This window comes from Hippopotamus amphibius, chromosome 13 (genome assembly GCF_030028045.1).
Source record: "Hippopotamus amphibius kiboko isolate mHipAmp2 chromosome 13, mHipAmp2.hap2, whole genome shotgun sequence".
Taxonomy (NCBI): domain Eukaryota; kingdom Metazoa; phylum Chordata; class Mammalia; order Artiodactyla; family Hippopotamidae; genus Hippopotamus; species Hippopotamus amphibius.
Window position 1 is genome coordinate 63,500,102 of NC_080198.1, and position 21,638 is coordinate 63,521,739.

At 34.5% G+C, this 21,638-nt stretch overlaps 1 protein-coding gene across 2 annotated transcripts in view; it reads right to left on the reverse strand.

Annotated features, from left to right (window-relative positions):
* Positions 1-21,638, reverse strand: part of FAT4 (FAT atypical cadherin 4) — a 178,279-nt gene that overhangs the window by 84,882 nt on the left and 71,759 nt on the right. For both annotated transcript variants that reach the window (XR_009048802.1, XM_057706084.1), the window contains exons 2-4: positions 13,911-14,042; positions 6,412-6,673; positions 4,521-4,871 (exon numbers count right to left, since the gene is read on the reverse strand). Coding sequence is in view for 1 of the 2 variants with exons in the window: in XM_057706084.1 (XP_057562067.1) it covers positions 4,521-4,871; positions 6,412-6,673; positions 13,911-14,042 (745 nt within the window). In the remaining variant the exon portion in view is untranslated. The remainder of the gene's footprint in view (positions 1-4,520; positions 4,872-6,411; positions 6,674-13,910; positions 14,043-21,638) is intronic.

Genomic DNA, 21,638 nt, shown 5'->3' on the forward strand with positions numbered 1-21,638 from the left:
ATGTTAATTCAGAGAAAAATATTTATGGAGATAACTTTCAGGCACTGGGTTACTTACAGAAATTTCTAGGGCAAACAAGGGTGGAGTAGATCTTTGAAAAGGTAGGATTTTTCTCCTCATGAAGAGTTGTGGCTTTTAATCTTTTCAGTTTATTTAAGACTGTCCACAAGAGAACAAAGCAGAGGTTATAAAGTTCAAAATACTTAGGACTCTGAGGATCAGGAAAAATATGAAGAAATGAAGCTAATGGAGGCCACAGGTCAATTCACCAGCAGGAGATAAGGAGAATTTTAAGATCTGGATAGAACAAGGTCAACAGCCTACTTCAACTCTTTGACTTAAAATTCCATAGGTTTGGGGGAAGAGGAGTTCTATCAACTGATGTAAAAAAAAAAAAGTTTCACCAACTGGTGCAATATACGGATATATTACTTAGAAACTAATTTGATTTTAAAGATATATACACTCATATTATATGTATTTAATATATTTTAAAATGGCTAACTCCACCAGTAAATATTTAATTCCTGTTCTTTGAGGCACAAATTCATACCCAATTATTATTGGGAAAAAGTTATGAAGACGTCTGGATAAAAATAATACCAACAAGCAGAGATGTAGTTCTATGTAAGTATATAAAACCTTTCATGCCCAAGATCAAAAGAAATTTAAAATACTTACAAAATTACACATGGCTACAAAGTGATGGCCTAACATTTCTACATAAATCAACTGGAATGCAAGCAATTAAATCAAGGATCTGAACACCCTTGGTCCACTGTGTAGGCTGCTTCCCCGAGTAAACAATTAACTTGCAAAGGCAAAAAGGGAACATGATACCAAGATTTTATAGCCTTGTTGTAAACAGCAGGACAGCCTCCATTTTAGGGAAAAAGTTTGGTGGGGTAGGTGGGTGGTGGAAGTAATAAATATTAAACTTTAACTAGAATCATGAAAACAGAAAAATTTGATTTTATGTTCGGATTCATAATGACAGATAAATCCAATGATAACATTAAAAATGAGCTGACAATAATAATCATTATCTGAGAAAATAAACACAGAAATACAACTAGTTTTATGCAAAATACTCCAGCGCCATCTAAGAAACAGCTCTCATCTCAGGAACAGAAACCTTACTGAGTAATGACAGGCGATGGAAGCCATCTGTATGGACTTTGCTGTAAAGAAAAGGACTTTTCAATTCTGTCAAGTCTAAGTGACTTGGGGCATGTGCTCTACATCTAGAAAATACATGCAGACATATTGAAACTCAAAATGCTCCCTGAACCTTTGTACTATCCTAAAAAACAGAGAGCTCAGGCCATTCTTCTCTCTCTGCTCCTTGCATCAAATATTTCAATCATGGATCAGTAGATATATTATTTTAACATTCTATGATTTATTCATATGTGTTGGGACTTGAACTTAGTGGGCTTTTATAGCCCACCAGATCTTTAAGCTTAGAACAGTCCACATTTCTAAGCATTTGTGTTCAATGTTCTGAAAGTGGTTTAATTATACATGATTCTTTCTGGCAGTTTTATTGTGTGTGTGTGGTTGTGTTAGGGTTTTTGTTTTGTTTTGTTTTTGTTCTTTTTTTTGGTTGTTTTTTTTATTTTAGCCTTGAGAATAATTTAGTTTCAGGAAATACAGCATATAACTATAGATGTGTAGCTCTGTTATGAAACGTATATTTATTCACAATCCATAAATGTTGTCTCATTATTTCTGTGATGAACTAGTATTTGTCAACTTATCATACAGCTGTAACACATGGAACTCTTGCAAACAGCATTCACTTTTATGAAGCAGTTCCAATGAGGTCATCAGGTCACTGGAGTATGAAACCCATTCACAGATCAAATGATCTGCATTGTGTACCATGCATACATCAGTAAATTTATTTAGCAACAATTATGACTGGTTGATTCTCAAAACACTCTATGATTCCCCAATATTTTGAAGAGTATATGAATCTATTTCTAGAATAATACCAAGATAATTATCAAAGCCAGACTATTTCCATGAAACGTCAATATATTTGCCTCAATATAATCCTTTCTTAACTGTATGCATGAAAGCCTTGAGACTAATACATGTGCTACTTACCTTGTGAACACAGTAAAATATTTACTTTATCTTTATTAAATGATTATATAATCTAAAATTTTAGCTTAAACTCAAGAGAATCTAGATATAAATAACAGAAAATGTTAAATTTATTTTCATATAAAATGTTTTCATTTAAGATGACAATATTATCTCATCTCACATGATCAGAGATTAAAATGAATTTATTCGTTAAAAATGTCTAACTAATACTGTTTGTGAAATACGTTCAGAACTATTTAGTATAACTGCATTAGCAATTTTAAACAAAGAAGGTTACCCTTGTACTGTCTTATCATAATCCTTGAAATTCAGAGAGAATAGAAACCATGTCCTATATTTTAGGTCAAGGTACAGGAAATTACACTGATAAAAGTATTCAAAGCTAAAACAATGGAAAAATGTAGCTTGAAACTTTTATCTAACACAACTAAAGGAAAAAAATCCATAAAAATAACTTGAAGTCAATGATTCATACATTTCTGTGTATATGCTTGTGGAATATTCCAGCAGGTTTCACAAAGAAAGTCTCTTATTTGCTATTTTCCCAGTTCCCTACAATTAAGGTATGAGGATAAATGAAACCTACTTTAGAGCTACACACAATCCTATGATACAATAGGCTCTCTCTAATACATAATAAATAAGTCACAAAGAAACCTGGCAGATAATTCTTCACTACAGAAAAGCTGGGACAAATAAAAAAAATGTTCATGATCAGGGATGAGGTAAACTAATTAAGTTTATAACAATAATAGAGAAATCAACATCCAAAATAAAGATTAACCTCAATTGTGTATAAAGTCTAATGGGAGCCAGTTAGAGAGCTGGGCTGATGTATATGAAATAGACTGAGCAATGTTTCTTAGGCCAGGACTGGGTACATACTGAGGACAGCTGGCCCATCATATTTGCTGGTTCCACATCTATGGATTCAACCAACACAGATCAAAAATATTTGGGGAAAAAAGTTCCAGAAAGTTCCAAAAAGCAAAACTTGAATTTTCCATGCACTGGCCACTATTTACATAGCATTTACATTGTATTAGGTACTATAAGTAATCTAGAGATGACTTAAAGAATAAGGGAGGATGTGCGTAGGTTATATGCAAATATCACACCATTTTATATAAAGAACTTGAGCATCTTGGGTTTTGGTATCAGTAAGGGTCCTGGAACCAATCTCCTGCAGATACCAAGGGACTGTATTTGACAACTGTCGGTTATTGTTATTAATATTACCAGCAATTTGTAGTACTAACATTTATAGGCACTTCTATTTTAGGTATATTTATGTGGCCAATATTAACTGTGCTTAAATAAGAGGAGAAAACTTCAAAATGCACTTAGTGAGTTCTAAAGAAAGCATTTCCAATTTTGTGAATTAAAATACTGTGCTCTTTACCTCTCCTATCTTTCTAAGTGGCAATTCTGGACACTCCTGAAAGGAAACTAAGTATAGAGCAGAATGTTGAGACAGAATGGTACTCTGAGATTACATAAATCATTTAAGTCAGCAAGAACCAGGAAATTCTAAATTAAGGTTGATATGCCTATGTCAGGAGGCATATCCTTGGGCTAGAGACCCATTTCCTCTTAAAATACTGTCCCTTGTTTTCTCAACTGAATGAATATTTAGCTGCATCCAATGGAAGGGAAAACAAGGTATTAACTTCCAAACAGTTTAGTTAAAGGCTGATAATCTGTACAATGTTATCTCTCAGGCTATATTATCTGATATTTGTACTTATAAAATAGGTCTTTGAAGAAAAAGGGAGTCCTATTTTAAAATAAAGATTTTCAAATAAATAAAAATTAAACAAAAATCAAACACTGTAAAGTCTAGATTTAATGTAAAATCTCAACTGGATTATATAGCATAAACTAAAGAGATCTGAGACTGTCCTTTGAGACAAAGCATGAAAGCTTGCTAAAACACTCTGAGCAGTTTTCAGTCAGAAATATAAAACTAATCACGCATTCTTAAGTGTTTTTTGAGACTTCCTTTGGTTTTCCTTTCACATCCATATTTTATCCTTTTTATGTTAAAAAATATATATGTAAGCAAACAGTTATTTATCTGACAAAAACCTACCAAAAAGTTGTTTAATGACTTCTACATTACTAAACTGTAATAGTGTCACACATTTAGGGAGAAAAAAAGGAAGATAAAGTTTATAAAGCTTATAAGATGATAACAACGTATGCTCTGTAACTGTAATAAATAAGAACTTTAATAAAATACTTAATCTTTTCATCCTCTATAGTTAAATTATAAATCTATTCCTCAACTTTGGACCTATATTTACAAAATGCAATTTTGTGACAGCTGCACACAGTAAATAAATACGAGATAAAGCTGATGATATTTTTTAATAAAGTTTAAGTATATAAAATAAAGTACATACCATCATCTGCGTCGGTAACATTAAACACAAGAACAGTAGATCCTAGAGGTAGATTCTCCATTAAAGATGTGCTGTACGAATCCAAGCTGAAAATGGGTGGGTTATCATTTACATCTAGTATATTGAAATAAACCCTGATGGTAGTAAATTGTCCCCCACCATCTTCAGCTCGAACAGTGAGAATATAATATTGCTGTGCTTCATAATCTAATATTCGAGTCAAATTAAAGACTCCGGTAACTGGATTCAGGAAAAATGTGCCATCTTCATCGTCTTCATTTACAATATATGTAATTTCTCCATTCACACCAGAGTCATCATCTGTAGCTAAAATAGCAGCTACCAAAGAACCTATCAGAAAGAATAAATTGAGTCTAAAATTAATGGGCGAGGGTATTGCTAAGTGAATATTCACGTTATCCAAAAATTCATTTATACGGTAAAATATTTTAACTAGAGAATCACTATGAAAACATAATGAACGCAACATCCTGCAGATTTCTACATTAACACCGATACCAACATTTCCAAATAGTAACAAAATGTATAGCATATTAGATATCCAGGAGATCTTATGTTGCAATGTAAATGTCCTGGGGAACCAACACTACTTCTGACAGTATTTTTCTACCTGGCACTAGCGATTTACAAACATAATGATGAATCCAGGCAAGATATATTGGGGCCCGTTGCTAGTGTCAGGAACTGGGGACTCCAAGCAATGATACAGACTTATGCTGAGGGGACACCACTTGACAGCTCCTATGGCTGAGACAGGCCTGGGACCTGGGACCCTTTGCTGCAGTGCTGCTGGGCTAGCACCTGGACAAACGTCTCCACAAGCAACAAAATACAAAGAAACTACGTGGGACTAAAAATAATTGTGTGCATGCGCTGTTGGGGCAAATTCTGGAGCGAGCAAGGGAAACCGTTACGTGCTTTTGCTCCTTCTTGCGCCTGCAGGGGCCCCAGTGAAGACTTGCCTGAATTCTTTGTCTGTCTTCCAGTCAATTTCGATGGATTGGGGAAGGCCAAGAACCCTGGCTGGTATCATGACCATTGCTAGAATTAAGGCGAGGAAGAAATGTGATGGGAATTTCATGAAGGACACGTACAACTCATCTTGGGGAACAGACTGCGGTGAAAAGTAGCCTTCTATAAATGTTTCATTCCTTTGTCAAATGAGTTTCTAAAACATATGCCTTATTGTACAAACTCCTTCCACATGTTTTAGATAAGAATTTCCAATAGTGGGAATGAACCGCACCCACATCAGGTATTACATGGATATTGGGTACTCAAACTCAACAGTCACAGCATAATATATTCAAAGAAACAGGGTGAGAAATCAGGATTCCTATTCTACTAACATTTATTGAGCATCCGTCAATCCTCAAGCCCTATGTTAGCAAACTCATATATGTTTTACCCTAATTCTAACAGGAATTATTGTTTTCATATACAGAAGAAGGAATTGAAGCTAAGAGAAATGAATCCATCGCCCTGGTTCACACAGCTAGTGTTAGAACCAGTATTCACAGGTTTTCATGTGCTTTTCTTTGCTCTTCCTATGCACAGCGACATAATCACATCAGACATTTTGAAAGTGGAAAAATACTATCAAAACTGTGGTCTCCAGGAAAATTCACAATGCACGTCACAAACACTTTCAGAAACAGAAATATCTGTAACTAGTAGTCAGATGATTGGCAAACTTCATTTGCTCTCAAAAGGCTAGAAATTTGTTTGGGAATTGCAGCAAAGATGGTTGATTAAAATATTTTAAAATCCAGCATTTATACCTAAGTAGCATATGGTAAAAACTAGTCACAATTTAAGAGTAGCCAAAACATAGTCCGTAATTGTAGTCAAATGTGACCCTTGCAAATACCTGGGGTAGTGTCTTCTGGGATGTCGAAAGAGTACACAGGCCTGGAGAACTTGGGTGTGTGGTCGTTCACATCGCTGACAGTGATATTTATTCTCACATCCGAGGACTGAAGACCATCATCCGCTCGAACAAGCAAGGAATATTTGGAACGGCGTTCTCTGTCCAACCTCTTGGTAGCTATCAGATCTCCAGATTCAGGGTCAATTCGGAAACTGTCATCAGCTCCACTAATGATTGTGTATGTGACAAGAGCATTTGCACCCTAGGGAAAAAAGATAAGCATCTGAACTGCTAGAAGTAGAACAGTAAGGGTACCACTGCTTGTGCTGAATATGTATTTGACAAAGTGAAGCTTTCAGGCTTAATTTCATATGATACTGTAAGATTTGAGAAGGTCACGAGCCAGTGTAGTATATTGCATGGTCTTTCACCATTGACTCCATTAAATAACACAACTAATCTCAACCTTTTTTTTTTTTTAATTCTTAAAATATACACACGGAAAAGGGTAAAATTGTCACTGTGGAAAATACAAATGATGCTAATACTATTAACCACATAACCAGAGGTTTGCTAAAGGCTTGTTCTATGCCAGGCCCAGTGACAGCACTAAGGATGCATTATTTCGCTTCAATTTACAGCTCCATGAGATACTATTTCTCAAATGAAGACATGGGGTTCGGAGATGCTAGTTAACTTATATAAGTGTGAGTGTGGATTTCAAACCCTAGTCTGCCTGACTCTGAGCTCACGTTCCTCCTGGTTCAGCATGAAAAGGTCATTATATGAAGCATGCACTAAACGGAGGCTTGCAATAAGCAGTGCAAGAACCAAAGAGAGGGCGGGCTTCCCTGGTGGTGCAGGGGTTAAGAATCCACCTGCCAATGCAGGCAACACGGGTTTGATCCCTGGGCCTGGAAGCTCCCACATGCTGCAGAGCAACTAAGCCCCGGCGCTGCAACTACTGAGCCTGCACTCTAGAGTCTGCGAGCCACAGCTACTGAGCCTCGCGCTGCAACTACTGAAGCCCACGTGCCTAGAGCCTGTGCTCCACAACAAGAGAAACCATTGCAATGAGAAGCCCACACACTACAGCAAAGAGTAGCCCCCACTCTCTACAAGTAGAGAAAGCCCGTGCACAGCAACAAAGACCCAATGCAGCCAAAAATAGATAGATAAATAATAAATCCTAAAAAAAAAAAAAGGACCAAAGAGAGGAGTCATTTTGACCACTCTTCTTGTTTTACTTGGAAACAATCTCGTAAGGCTCTCAATAGTGTAGGAATGGACTAGAACGAGGAGACATCAGAGAAGGCAGAGAGTGAGTAAAGTTTGGCCCCAAGAGACTGGGGCTTCATTTCCTCAAGATGAAACTCTATACAATCTGTATTATTTTCTGGTTCCAAGTCTCTGTTTTATAAAATGAAAGCAGGGATCCATTCTTGTTTTCTCTCAGATCTTTGAGCTGTAGCACTCAAAATCTGAGGTATGAACTAGGAATCTGGCAGAAAGAATGGAAAAGTTGAGAAAAATAGAACATTTGTTAAGTGTTTAAGTGCTAAGCACTGCTCTGAGCACATCACTTCAAGGGCACTAATTGATTTGATACTTAAAGGCAATCTAGTTAGGTAAGTACTATTATTATCCCCATTTTGAAGCTAAAGAAACTGAGACAAGGAAATATGAAGCCTGGCTATCTTGCCCCAGAAGTGAGACTTTCAATCATTAGGTACCAAACATGATATACAGGACAAATTAGTAAGATCTGATAGGTTACTGGATATAGAAATAACAGTAACAATAGCTTTCATTTGTTCAACATTCCCCTATATTCTCATTCTTTCTTTTTTTTATTGGAGTATAGTTGATTTACAATGCTGTATTAATTTCAGGTGTATAGCAAAGTGAATCAGTTATACATATACATATACTCACTCTTTTTTTAGATTCTTTTTTCATATAGGCCATTATAGAATATTAAGTAAGTTCCCTGTGCTATACAGTAGGTTCTTATTAGTTATCTATTATATATATATGCATAGTAGTGAGTATATGTCAATCTCAAACTCCCAATTTATCCCTCCCCCCCATCTCCTGGTAACCATAAGTTTGTTTTCTACATCCGTGACTTGACTTCGGTTTTGTAAATAAGTTCGTTTGTACCCTTTTTTTTTCAGTTTCCATATATAAGCAATATCATATGATATTTGTTTTTCTGTGTCTGACTTCACTCAGTTTCATTTCTTTCTTTTAACAACTCTAGGCAATGGATTTAAAAGTGAAAGAAGAAAAAAATTTAATTTCAAATTACTTTGGCTGGGAATTAGGAGAATACTCTTGCTGAAGACATGTCAGGACAGGATCTGCTCTGATGCAGGAGAAATTATGCAGTGAAATTTTATAATTTTATGTATGGTATGTTAAGCGATTAAAGGATAGCTTCATAGAAATGGTTAAGTGGCAATGGTTATAACCATAAGAATGGTTGTGTGGTCAGAGATTTGAAAGGGGGTTTGATAAAACTATGTGAAAGTAAATATATGTATGTAACAATTGAAGCCACAGGATTTGTTGGGGATTTAAATTAGAATAGATCAAGAAAGGAATGGCAGCATAAAGACTGAATATCACATTTAGAGAGTGAGAAGAAGGGGCAGGGGCAGGAACTGAGGGAGGAAGAGGAAGAGGGACCTAGGAGACCCAGAGGACAGCCCGCCACAGAGGTTAAAGAGAAGGTTTCAAGAAAGAACAGATTTTAGCAGAGTCAAAAATAAAGAAATTAAGGCAAGTCAAAATTGAAGCACTCATCTGCATTTGATGATGAGGGATGCTAACTTTACTGTACTTAAAAATCTCATAAACTTCCCTATATATTATTGAAATTATGAGCAGTTTGATTTAGATATGTTTAATTACTTGTATACCATAATTGAAATATTGAGTTAAATATTATACACTGTACTGGTTTAGATCTGATGCTCCGGGTTCATAGCTTCGGGCTTGAATCTCTGCTCCGCTGCCTATTAATTGTGTGTCATGGGCCACTACTTAACCTCTATGAGCCTGTGTTTCCTTACCTGGACAACCAGGTGGGTAGTAATACCTGCCACATAGGGCTGTTGTGAGGATTAAAGGAATTCATACATGTAGAGGACCTAGAATAATGCTTGAGAAATTGTAAGTGTATGACATGCTAATTGTTATTTTTATTCCTATTTTAATCATTTTCTTATAAAAGGACTATAACAAGTTAAATGTATTTGATGACTGAGATGTTTGCAAATAAATAAAGTCAAAATTTGATCAGAGTTGCTATATAGCCCAGGGAAAATATTTTCTGATTTCCTATTAATATCTAGTATTGAGTCTTGACCTTGAGGTATAAGCAGTTTTGGAATTGTCAACTTCAAAAATTGCTTTTTGATTTACATATACTCACATAAAACAGATATGCTTTTTACCATATTAAGCTCTAGCAATGTATTTATTAAAATACACAGGCTAATATCTCAAGAAGATATTAGGAAGAACATAAATTTAGGGTGTTTAGACTATAACGCTGACATGCTGGGAAATTTCAGCAGCTGAAGTTTCCATACGTCTTTTCCATCATAGATGAAATATATTTTATCTTCATGACCAAACACATAAGGGGATGATTTCTAACAGTAGAAGGCAAAAATACTCTTTCAAAATTTATGTTTAATGGCATTTGCTATATTTGTACTGCATTCCCTAAGCCAATCTTAAAATTTAGTAATGTGAATGCCTCAAAGAACATTTTAATTTAGTAATGGAACAGCTGCGTTTAACATACTTTGCACATTTATCTTGTATATTCAGGTGTACATAGAGTATCTAATGTATTTATTGTAATTGTATGGTTTACAAAAATATTCAATAAAAATTTAGACTTCTGACCACATTCTGTACCATGTGTTCTATTCATGAGGAATTCCATTATTCTGGTAAAACAGTCCAGGGGAAAACAGCTACACTCAATTCTGACCTATTAAAATGGAATTTGGAAACTAGGGGCGAGCCAAGATACAGAAACATATTTCAAGCTATTACACAAATGGTTCAAAATTTAGAAATGTCCTGTCTGCAAAATGACTATGATAATTAATACTCCTAAACTTATGATAATTCTTCTGAACAGAAGCAAAAGCATCTCACTATGCTGATAAACCATCTTTTTCACTTCCAAAATCAGCTGATGTGGTGCATTAGTAGTTCTAGTGAATGTCTGAAAATGCGTAGCCAAGAGTAATGATTTAATTAGGTCTTTTGAAAAGTCTATTTATTTATTTAATACCCCAAATATGCAGTATCAGCAATGCTACAAGAAACAAATATCGTATTTCAGCTGCAGCACAGTGGAAATAATGCTGTTTAAAAATACTCTGCTCTCCTGAGGAACCACAGAGACAAAAGTACGTGGAAGGAATTCTAAAAGTAAATAGCTATAAATTGCAAATGCATTTTACGACCTTAAGTAGTATTTTCAAAAGCACGTATGGTACCATGGAACAAAGCTGAAGTATCCGGGCTCATTACAAGCACAATAATTCTGTTTATCAAAGGAAACAAGAGACTGACAAAGTCACGTGCTTCTGAGAGATGTGTATCTTGATCCAACATATGTTTCAAATGATATTTAAATTACGTTCAACATATACAGGTTGCTTTCTAAAACCAGTTCCTTTACCCAGGCATTATTCTTCAGTGACCTACTAGAGTTTCTCTAACATACTAATACTTCTATGTTCGATTTAGTAATTAAGGGAAAGTGTATAAACTAAAGAAAATATGGACATAACTTGATGATGACCTACATAATCTTAGTGTTTTAAAGAATTCTATTAATCTTGCAACATCAATCCACTGGACAGTTGTGTGACAATTTAATGCTGGCCACAAAATAAAAGAATCTCCTTGCATTTCAATACTGATTCCTACTCAAAACTAGATGAAGAAAGAAAACAGAGCCATGATTTGGTAAGAAAGAAAACATTTCAAGTATATATATATGTGTGTATATATATATATATATATTCATATTTTCAAATTTAACTAAGAGGTAAGGAGCTGAGAATAGAGTAGAAGATAGAAGGTTTATCTAAAAACATTAATATTAATTTATTGTAAACCATTCAAAAAAGGAAACAGCCAATAATTCTGAATGCCATAGAAAGCCTAGGCATCCATTCTGTGTGGCATACACCCAAAGAAATGTTGGTTCCTCATGTTAGGAGTGGAAATAGTCAGTAGTCATTAAAACGCTACTAAAAAAGTTAAGAGAAAACATATTCAAGAAGGAAAGCAACCTCATGAGCTTAATCTGTTAAAAATAATAGTCCAAAAGCAATTTTACAAAAATGTCCTTCTTTCTTTACAGTTGCAGGTGAAACTACTTCCTCCCTTCCATCCTCTGCTGCTTTTTTCCCCTTTCCACCTCCACTCTCCCCGCCTCTACACACAGGTCCTATTACAAAATGCTCAGTGGGGTTTTTTGCCTTCAGGTGCAGTCACATCCTGCACAAATTGTCAACATCCCTACTGCCCCCTGAACAGCAAACAATTCTCCCTCCTTTTCCCTAGTTAGTTCTGCTTTATAACTTTACCCCTTTCTGCCCCTTTAGCTCCCTACCCTTTCTCATCTCAAATGCATTTCTTCTATATCCTATATATCATTACCTTACATTTAGCACTTTTAAAAAAACAAAAACAAAAAACACTATAGAGTGTCTAAGTGATAACACCAGCATGGTTACTTACATTTTTTTTTAATTTAAAAAAAATGAAGCTCAATAGAAATAAAACAAAGTACACTGAAACCATGTTGATGTAAATACCTAGGGACATAAGGACCTTCGCAGCCTTCTTCAAATCTCATCGTAAATATAAACACATCTCAAAAGATGAACTTGAAGACAATGCAAGTGCATGAGGGCATACACACACACAGAAAAGTCAAAGAGAGGAAAATAAACATGCAGGCATATATCCCATTAGAATATATATGTATTATACTTAACATGATTATTGCTTCCAACCTTGAATAAATCACTTGAAATAAATGAGGTTTATTGTTCTATTCCTACAAAGTTAACAGAGTTGTTGCTGCAATTACAATTATTTGATGTATCATTTGTGTGGGTTTACAGCAATCTCATGAGCTTCTTTTTTTGTTTTTTGTTTTAGCTATTTTGCTAAATAGGAGAATGAAATTTTATGAATTGAGCTTTCCAAATACATATTATCAATAATGAGCTTTATGAAAATGCAGTATTTACCAAATTATAGTTGATGATATTTCATATCTATCAATAATAACAGAAATATTCTGCACGGAACTCTTTTAATGGTCGCTGGAGTTAGGAATAAACTTTTCTCTATATAAAATTGAGTAGAAGGTACTAAACTTAAAACAACAAATCTTTTTCAATAGAAAACTACAAATACCTAAATGCCCTTCCTTTATTTTGCTTCCTTTTCCTTAGTTCAATTTTGGCACAATGTATAAATGACTAAGTCGTTATCTTTCTGTATTGGCTGTTAAAAATTAGTCTGTTATTGAATTATTTACCGTTTTAAAGTTAAAGAAATAGGCCAAAAATCAAGTTTTCAGGTACTTCTGGATTTTAACTGAGGGTAAGGAAATTAAGTTATCTGATCTGTTTGGGGCTTAGCTTAAAGGGAAAGGGGATACTAGTGAATGAGAACATTATTCCTCTTTCCACAAGTCTAGAACATTAATTAAGCCCTTAACCTAGCAAGAAGGAGAAAACAAGTAATGCTATTTTTTTCCATGGGACAAATGTAAATTACAAATTATATAAGCTGCCATGCCATGTGAAGCATGATGATTGCATTAGCTAAACTTAAAACATAAATATAGATGATAGAAATCTAAATTGTGCCCCCAAATTTCAATTTACCACTAGGAAAGAAATTTCTGTTTATTAATGGAATTGAAAACTTCCTATATAATTTCCTTAAAATACATAAGGCTACTATTAAATTATATATATTTAAATTTGCATATACGTATACATTCAAATTAAATGAAAAGTAAGGTAGCCTTAAATTTTTTTTAATTTTAACTAATTTGCCTTTTAATTTTCAATTAAATAATTTGCCTATTTTCAATTACAAATAAAATAAAACAAATTCTTAGCTATATATGCTATAAGACAGCAAATGGAAGTGATATAGCATTAAAAATAAGATATTTCTGTAGGTATTTTTTATTATCTGAGCAATTAAAACAATTTGGATAAGAAATCTAAAGCTGACCAAGGAAAATTACCTCTAGACAGTCTCTATTTTAGCATTCCTATATCACATTTCAACAATTAATTAATTTCTTTAGAAAAGAGCACACAATACTTAACCTTAGTTATTAGGAAATAAATGTTCTCCACATACAGGGGAAATCTGATAGATCACTGGAATACTAGGTTTCAAAAATTCAGAGAGTGGGTCTGAACTACCTCGTCAGCATCCCTGGCCGTCAGCTGCATAATCTTAGAGCCATCTCCAATGTTCTCCTCCACTGTGAGATCGAGCATGTCCGTTGGGAACACTGGTGGATTGTCATTGATATCCTGAAGTGTTATTTCTACCTACAAGGAAAGAAGGAAACACTATGAAAGCTGCATATGTCTGCAAGATACCAATTAAATTGTATACCAAGAGTCCACTCAATTCGCCTTCCAAAAAGAATCAGAACATTTATATATAACATCAAAACCAGAAAATACACTAAAGTTGTGAAACATCTGTAGGAATATACAGAAGCCAAATAAAGATCATTTGACTTGTTGATAGAAACTGATTTTAAATGATCACCTTGGAGTTTATAATAAAATAGGTCCATGGATCAACTGTCATTTCGATCCCCAGATTTGTGCACCAGTGAAGAATTGTTTAAACTTAGGCCTGTCTGTCTTTCAACCATTAAATGTTGCCTGACACACAGATGAGGTGGTATAAAATTTCTTCCTGAAATGTTTACATATTGGCAACTAATGTCCAGGGAAAATAAAGAAGTTCAATTTTGTTTTAAGAAACACTCAGCATTTTCCCCTTTAAAGTCAACTCTCAACCTTTGGGGGAAGAAAACTACACATATCTTTTCTTTCAATTTCCACTCCTATCAACACTTCTTAATGTGTCTAAAGCTAAACAGTCATTCCATTCAGATGTAGCATTCATACAAATTGCAAATATTAACAACTTTGTTTGAAAGCTCCTCGTCAGAGTTATTTGTTTGTTTCCCTACCTAAGAAAAATTGTTTAGAAAGAACGATTTATGAAGTTTAAACAAGAACTTCAAACCATGTGTTTTCTCTTTTGAGCTAGGTGCTAAAAGCTGAATATCTGATAAGAAAAGGGCAGACAGCTGCTAATAAAATGGAAAGTTTCCCCAGTTGGGTCACAAAATTAAGTCATGGAGAAAAATCCACCCATCCATGTAGCTCGGATACAACCAGGACATTTTTCTCCTAGGATGAAATGTCATCTTTTATAGTTATACTGTAAAAACGCCATCAGAGCCAAGAGTGATGAGGAAGAATACTAGCAGAGAGCAAAAGAATTCTGGTTTCTTCTTGTCCAGGAAGAGAAGAGGGTGGGCTTGGAGGAGGGAGAGAGAATAGGTAGGATTGTCCTTATTCTCTAACAAGAAGTGAGTGGGAAATACAGGAGAGCTAGACAAGTAAATGGACGAGCAACTGATAAAAAAGAATAACCCAGAAAACAATGTATAAAATTCAGTACTAAATAATTATTATAGTCCCACCATTTAACAGGACAGTTTTGACCATAGATAATGGCTCAAATTAGTCTAGGAAATGGTTAAGTCTCAGTAGTTAGAAATCTGCCACTTCTTTTTTGGCTAACATCATTCTCATCTTTAGAAAAGATGCACAAGAGCTGAAACTGCAGTCTATAAGGAGCTTTTCCAACTTCCTTGCAAGGTTGTAAACTACATGAGTTTTTGAATTAGAAGATCAGAGTTCAGATTCTGTCACTGCAACTTATTAACTGTGGAAACTTGAGCACTTAATTTCTCTGAGCCTCGGTCTCCTTATCTTAAAATTAGGATAATAACATTTATCTTAGAGCCTTTTATGAAGACTAAACCTTGATGATGCTGGCAAAATGCTAGGAACAGAGGGAAGCATTCAATTAAAAGTAGATCTTGGTTTTCAAGCTATCAGGACAGAACTAGGTGTTCCTTAGAACCAGAGAGAGGTTGTATTTGTGACAGAGTATGCATATATGAATGTGTGTTTATGTAAGTGTATATGAATGTTTGTGTGTGGGGCAGGGAGAACACTAAATTGAGGATAAAGTCAATCCAGATTGTCATCAATTAAACATGACATCGAAGATACATTAGGACCTGTACCACACGTTAGAAACATGTTGGGTATAAAAGAAAGATTCTTCATTATAGACAGTGAGTGCATGAATTGAGCAAGACTCCTATATTTTAATAGTTATAACTGACATGCAAGTGCCAAACACTGTTTTGTTTTGTTTTTTTTTCATTGAGCATCTTTTCATGTTTAAAGCCCATTTGTAACTTTTTTTTAAGCTCTTTACTGGAATATAATTGCTTTACACTCTTGTACCAGCTTTTGAGGTACGCCGAAGTGAATCAGCTGTATTTATACATATATCCCCATATCCCCTCCCTCCCGTGACTCCCTCTAGCTCTCCCTGTCCTGGCCCTCTATGGCATCACCCATCATCGAGTTGATCTCCCTTTGTTATACAGCAACTTCCCACTAGCTATCTATTTTACAGTTGGTAGCATATATACGTCTATGCTACTCTCTCACTTCGTCCCAGCTTCCCCTCCGCCACCTGCCCCCCTCCCAACCCCGTGTCCTCCACTCCATTCTCTGCATCTGCATTCTTATTCTTGCCCTGTCACTGGGTTCATCACTACCATTTTTTTTTTTTTTTTTTTTTTTTTTTTTAGATTCCTATATATGAGTTAGCATACAGTATTTGTTTTTCTCTTTCTGGCTTACTTCACTCTGTATGACAGACTCTAGGTCTATCCACCTCATTACATATAGCTCCATTTCATTCCTTTTTATGGCTGAGTAATAGTCCATTGTATATATGTGCCACATCTTCTTTATCCATTCATCTGTTGATGGGCATTTAGGCTGCTTCCATGTCCTGGCTATTGTGAATAGTGCTTCAGTGAACATTATGGTACATGTTTCTTTTTGGATTATGGCTTTCTCTGGGTACATGCCCAGTAATGGGATTGCTGGGTCATATGGTAGTTCTATTTTTAGTTTTTTTTTAAACCTCCAAACTGTTTTCCATAGTGGCTGTACCAACTTCCATTCCCACCAACAATGCAGGAGAGTTCCCTTTTCTCCACACCCTCTCCAACATTTATCCAAACACTGTTTTAAGTTATATGTATGTGTACACACATACTCACATGCGTCCACACACACAAACATATATACATATGAAATCCTCAAAAGAGTCCTATGAGGCAAGTACCATTATCTTCCCATTAGAGAAATGAGTTAACCAAGGTACACAGGTTAAGTAATTACTCAATGTCAGAGAGCTAGTAAGTCAGTAAGTTTTCTTTACTGCAATGCAAACCTGTCTCTCTCTCTCCACACATACCTCCCTCTGTGTTGGTGTATGTGGTCAGTAAAACATAATGAATCATATTTGCAAAGTATGTCACAGCTATATAAATATATTTTTATAAATGTGCATATTATTCCTGTCTGGAATTTGGATCACTTACACATGAACTAACTAGCTGTATAATCTTGGGTCAGCCTATAAATCTTTGTCAGAATTAAAAATAAAGAACTAGGTGATCCCTAGATATAGCTGTAGAAGTCTGTAATCATGTACTCTCTATGAAATTTTGGCCAATTCCATCATTGCAGGTACAGAAGAGTATTTCCTTTTTTATTAGCAAGAATAAATTTAGTTAAATATTAATGAGTTCAAAACTAAATATTTCTGAATGTATCTATAATCAACCAGTTCTAGACACAGATGTACATCTCATCATTGGATCTGAATTACGCAAAGGTTATATTTTTGGTTAAGGATACCATAGGTCATCCATTTAATAAGCCAGGCTATGCTTTTTCCAAAATCAGTGTCAGCTTGTCAATCAAAACGTTGAAACTTCATATTCCCTTTTAAAGGAAAATCTAGATATTTTCTCTAATTGTCCAGCCTCTCTTCTCCAATACATACTTCCTCAAGTATCCCTGAAAAGCTTTCAGCATGACTTCTCTAGTGTCCCTCAATAGCCTGGGGTATGAATTATCTAGGTAAAATGAGATTTGAACTCATTGGTGTAAGTAGATGTCATTCTGATTTGGTATGCTGTGTTTCTACTACCAATAATTCCAAGATCGTGGACCCTGTTTGCCTATGAGGTGGTCACTAATTCCAATATTTATTCATTTCATGTTTTAGAATCTATCACATAAAAGGTATATGTTAGTCATTAAAAATACTGATGAAAATAAGACAGGTCACCATCCCTTGCAGGGAAGAAATGAAGTTTGATAATGGAAACGTACAAATGGAAACATTTACAACTACCTCTGGGAAAACACATTGCTGACATCTTGATTCCAAGAAGTTAGTCCTCCACACCATGGATGATTCTTTGAACTGCCCTGCATCTTGCCCTTGGCAGTAACCATCTCTTCTTGATGAGTCCAGATCTTAACATGCCCTTGCCTCACTCTCTTGGATCTGTGACCAGTCTAAAAGTCCTATTCCATTACTACCCTCTTTTTGTACTAAGATTTGGTATGATTTGTTTTGAAATATTATCATGTAAAACACAGGAGTCAAACATTAAAAGTTTAGAGAAGATATCTGGAAATAAGAATTAAGACACTGTAATTTTAAGGAGTCCTTTCTTCCTGTACAAATTAGATAACTTTAAACAATACGGATAATGGCTGTTAGTGATTTATTTTAAAATTCTGGGATTTAAAAATTGTCTAAAATATAATTCCTAAACTAAAAAGATGTATATGTTGATAAGTACATTCCATTCTTTTAGAAGACATACCAAAAACGACTGCATAGCTAAGCTTTTAGTGCCGGCACTGCCCCTTTAGTGTTTTACATTTATTTTTACATTTGTTTGGACCTGAAATAAGCAAAATAATTGCATTTAAATATTATTTGTAAAAAAAAAAGTCACATTTAAAAAAATTACTTTTATTATTTTGGTCATGCCATGCACATGTGGGATCTTAGTTCCCCGACCAGGGATCAAACCCATGCCCCCTACATTGGAAGTGTGGAATCACAACCACTGGACTGCCAGGGAAGTCCGCAAAATATCACATTTTGAACTCAGAAGCTTCCCTTTACAAGTGGCTGTATTTTAAATGAAAACAAAACACATACAAACTGCCAGTAGCTTCCATAATTTAAGTCCGGGGACATTTTCAAGGTATCAGTTCTGTAAGTTTGTGAAAATTAACCCTCAAAGATGGAAGAAACATTACACCATGAAGATAAGGTACTTGCATATTTTATGCCTGCATATCAAATGTTGACCTTTGTGCTTAGATATCTGTCCCTTAAGGAACATATGTGGTTTCACCTGCTGCAATTACAAGAGCAGTTGGTAGCTTTGTGGTTGACTTATTCATAACAAAAACATCAGCTACAGCTAGTGGCTGAACCATAGGTATTGTCTATAGCCATCACTCCATTACCATTTAGGTACCTTCAGAATAATGACTTTCTTGGCTGAGACACCTGATCCCTAGGCAGTGAAATCCTGGTAAATGATGATATTTAAAGACAAAAACATGACTGAGATTAAGGGAGCTAATGACCAATTAATTAAAAAATGGTCTGCCTTTTGGTAGTTTTGTGACGGTAAAAGTTAATTTAAAAATATGGCAATTTATCATTTTATTTTGCACTGCATCAGGAATGATGTTATATCTCGGGGATTTACTTTTAATTTTTTGAATCAATAAATCAGAATACAACTACATCATAAATGAGCAATTGCTAATTAGCAATAGCAATTATCAAATCACTACACATGTATAAATATAAAACATTTTCACTAATTTAAGTTGATATTATGAAAGTAATACACTATATTCAAGGCTAAGGAATTGACTAAAATATCAAGGTCCATTATGAGCTCATTCACCAGTTAATAAGCTGATAATTGCATTGTGGTCACTATCTCAACCACAATTAAAAACATATTCTTAAATTCATAATCTCTCTGCAAGCTAAATAAAGTGGTTCTTAGTGAATCAGGATGAAAAAAATGCCCCCAAACATATTTTTAATTCACAATCGTCCTGCAACCTACATAAAATGTTCTTAATAAACAAGGATGAAAAACAATCCTGTTTTTCTTTTGAAAGACTGTAGAACTTATAACAAAAGTTTAGAAATCCATTCATTTACAAGAAGAAATATTAAAATTCTTAAAAGGAATCTTAGATATCATCAAGCTCATCTCCTAATCAAAAGCAAGGCACTGACATGTCAAGTAATTCATCTAAGAAAAAATACTGTCAGCCTCTTAACTCTAGTCCACTGATTTTTACAGAGATCTGTGGAGAGACCCAGGACTGGGGAGCCGGCAGCACAATATGCCTTAGATTCCTGCCTCTAATCTTTGCACGAAGACATTGATCATTCAAACAAAATATGCATTTGATGTATACATGAAATAATTTTTGAAGAAATTAATGTCCGAGTATCTATCCTACAAATATTATTTTATCCATATTCTTGCTCATTTTTAGTTCTTTTATATATATTTACATTAAGGGAAAATAATCTGTGACGGTTTTCCTTATCGATGCCACTGGAAGAGTATTAAACATTCAGCAAAAAGGTGGTGGGTATACATGACAAGTAAAGAAACTATAGCTAAATTCTCTGTAGATATCAGTAAAAGTTATTGCTTTAATGTCTACAAAGAAGCTATTTCTTTTTCTCAAAAGATGCAATAATATTCATTTTCAGAAATGACTAAGGTCCAAATGGTTGGTGGGATAGACATAAGGTACATAAACTATAAAACTGTAAAAGACGTATGACAGCAAATAGTGCTTGATTAGTTGCTTTTTTTAGTGGCAAATGTAATTACTGACATTATTGCCTTTTTGCTTTTGTGAAACTGACACTCCAAGTTTCTCAAATACTACTATTACCACATAAATTTTGACAAAGCTTTGTACAAAAAATAATGCTTGGAGTTCACATGTATTACCTCCAAAGATATTGTGACAATGCCACCAGATTGTATTTAAACACACCTTTTTAATTAATAATTCTGTCCAAAAATATTTATTTCAATGGAAGTATTTTTTGCTCTAATTTTTTAATACATTTATATATTACAGAAATTGGTCACTGTAAAGGTTACCAGATCATTTGCATTGTTCAAATTTGTGACTTCTAGAATTTTGAGGGCAAAAACTGTCATTCTCATTTTTGCATTCTCACTCCATCTCTAGCATGTAACTTTCTCTCCAGAGATATTGGTTTTAAAAGCAAACCCAGGTTATTTTTACATTTTTATTAGAATTACATGTTCAGCAAATTTAATAAATTAGGTATATTACTGGTATAAAAGGAATGTATTCATCAAAGTTGCCCTGTATCACAGTAATATTTAGAACCAATCCAGTCCCATTGATTTCCTAGTTCTTGTGTGTCCATGATGCCTTCATGTATAATTTTTATAATATGAAACCATATTTTATGATACTTCAGTAACTTTATACTCAGAAGGATGATTTAAACGGAAAAACATCTTATGTATAAACATATAGAATAACAATTCAGGCAATCTCCCACTTGAGAGATTGGAATACAAGATCCTATGAAATGCACCTCACTGCTTCAGAAGCAAATACACTAAACACCACAAAAGTCATGAATAAACCTGAAAAAATAACTGAGGTCATTCCAAGGTGCATTACCCTTAATAGGTCATTCCAATAACACTTTGCTAAATGATACTAAATAGTTTATATTGTGTAGGTGCTACTGAAATTCAGTGAGGACACAGTCTAATCTTACGCTTGAAACAATTTTTATTTCATCCATGTGAAACAAAATGCTGAAATCTAACATTTAATTTTCTGTATGGAGGTTCAAGTGAGAAACTGAAGTTGAAAGCAAAGTAACCAAATTGA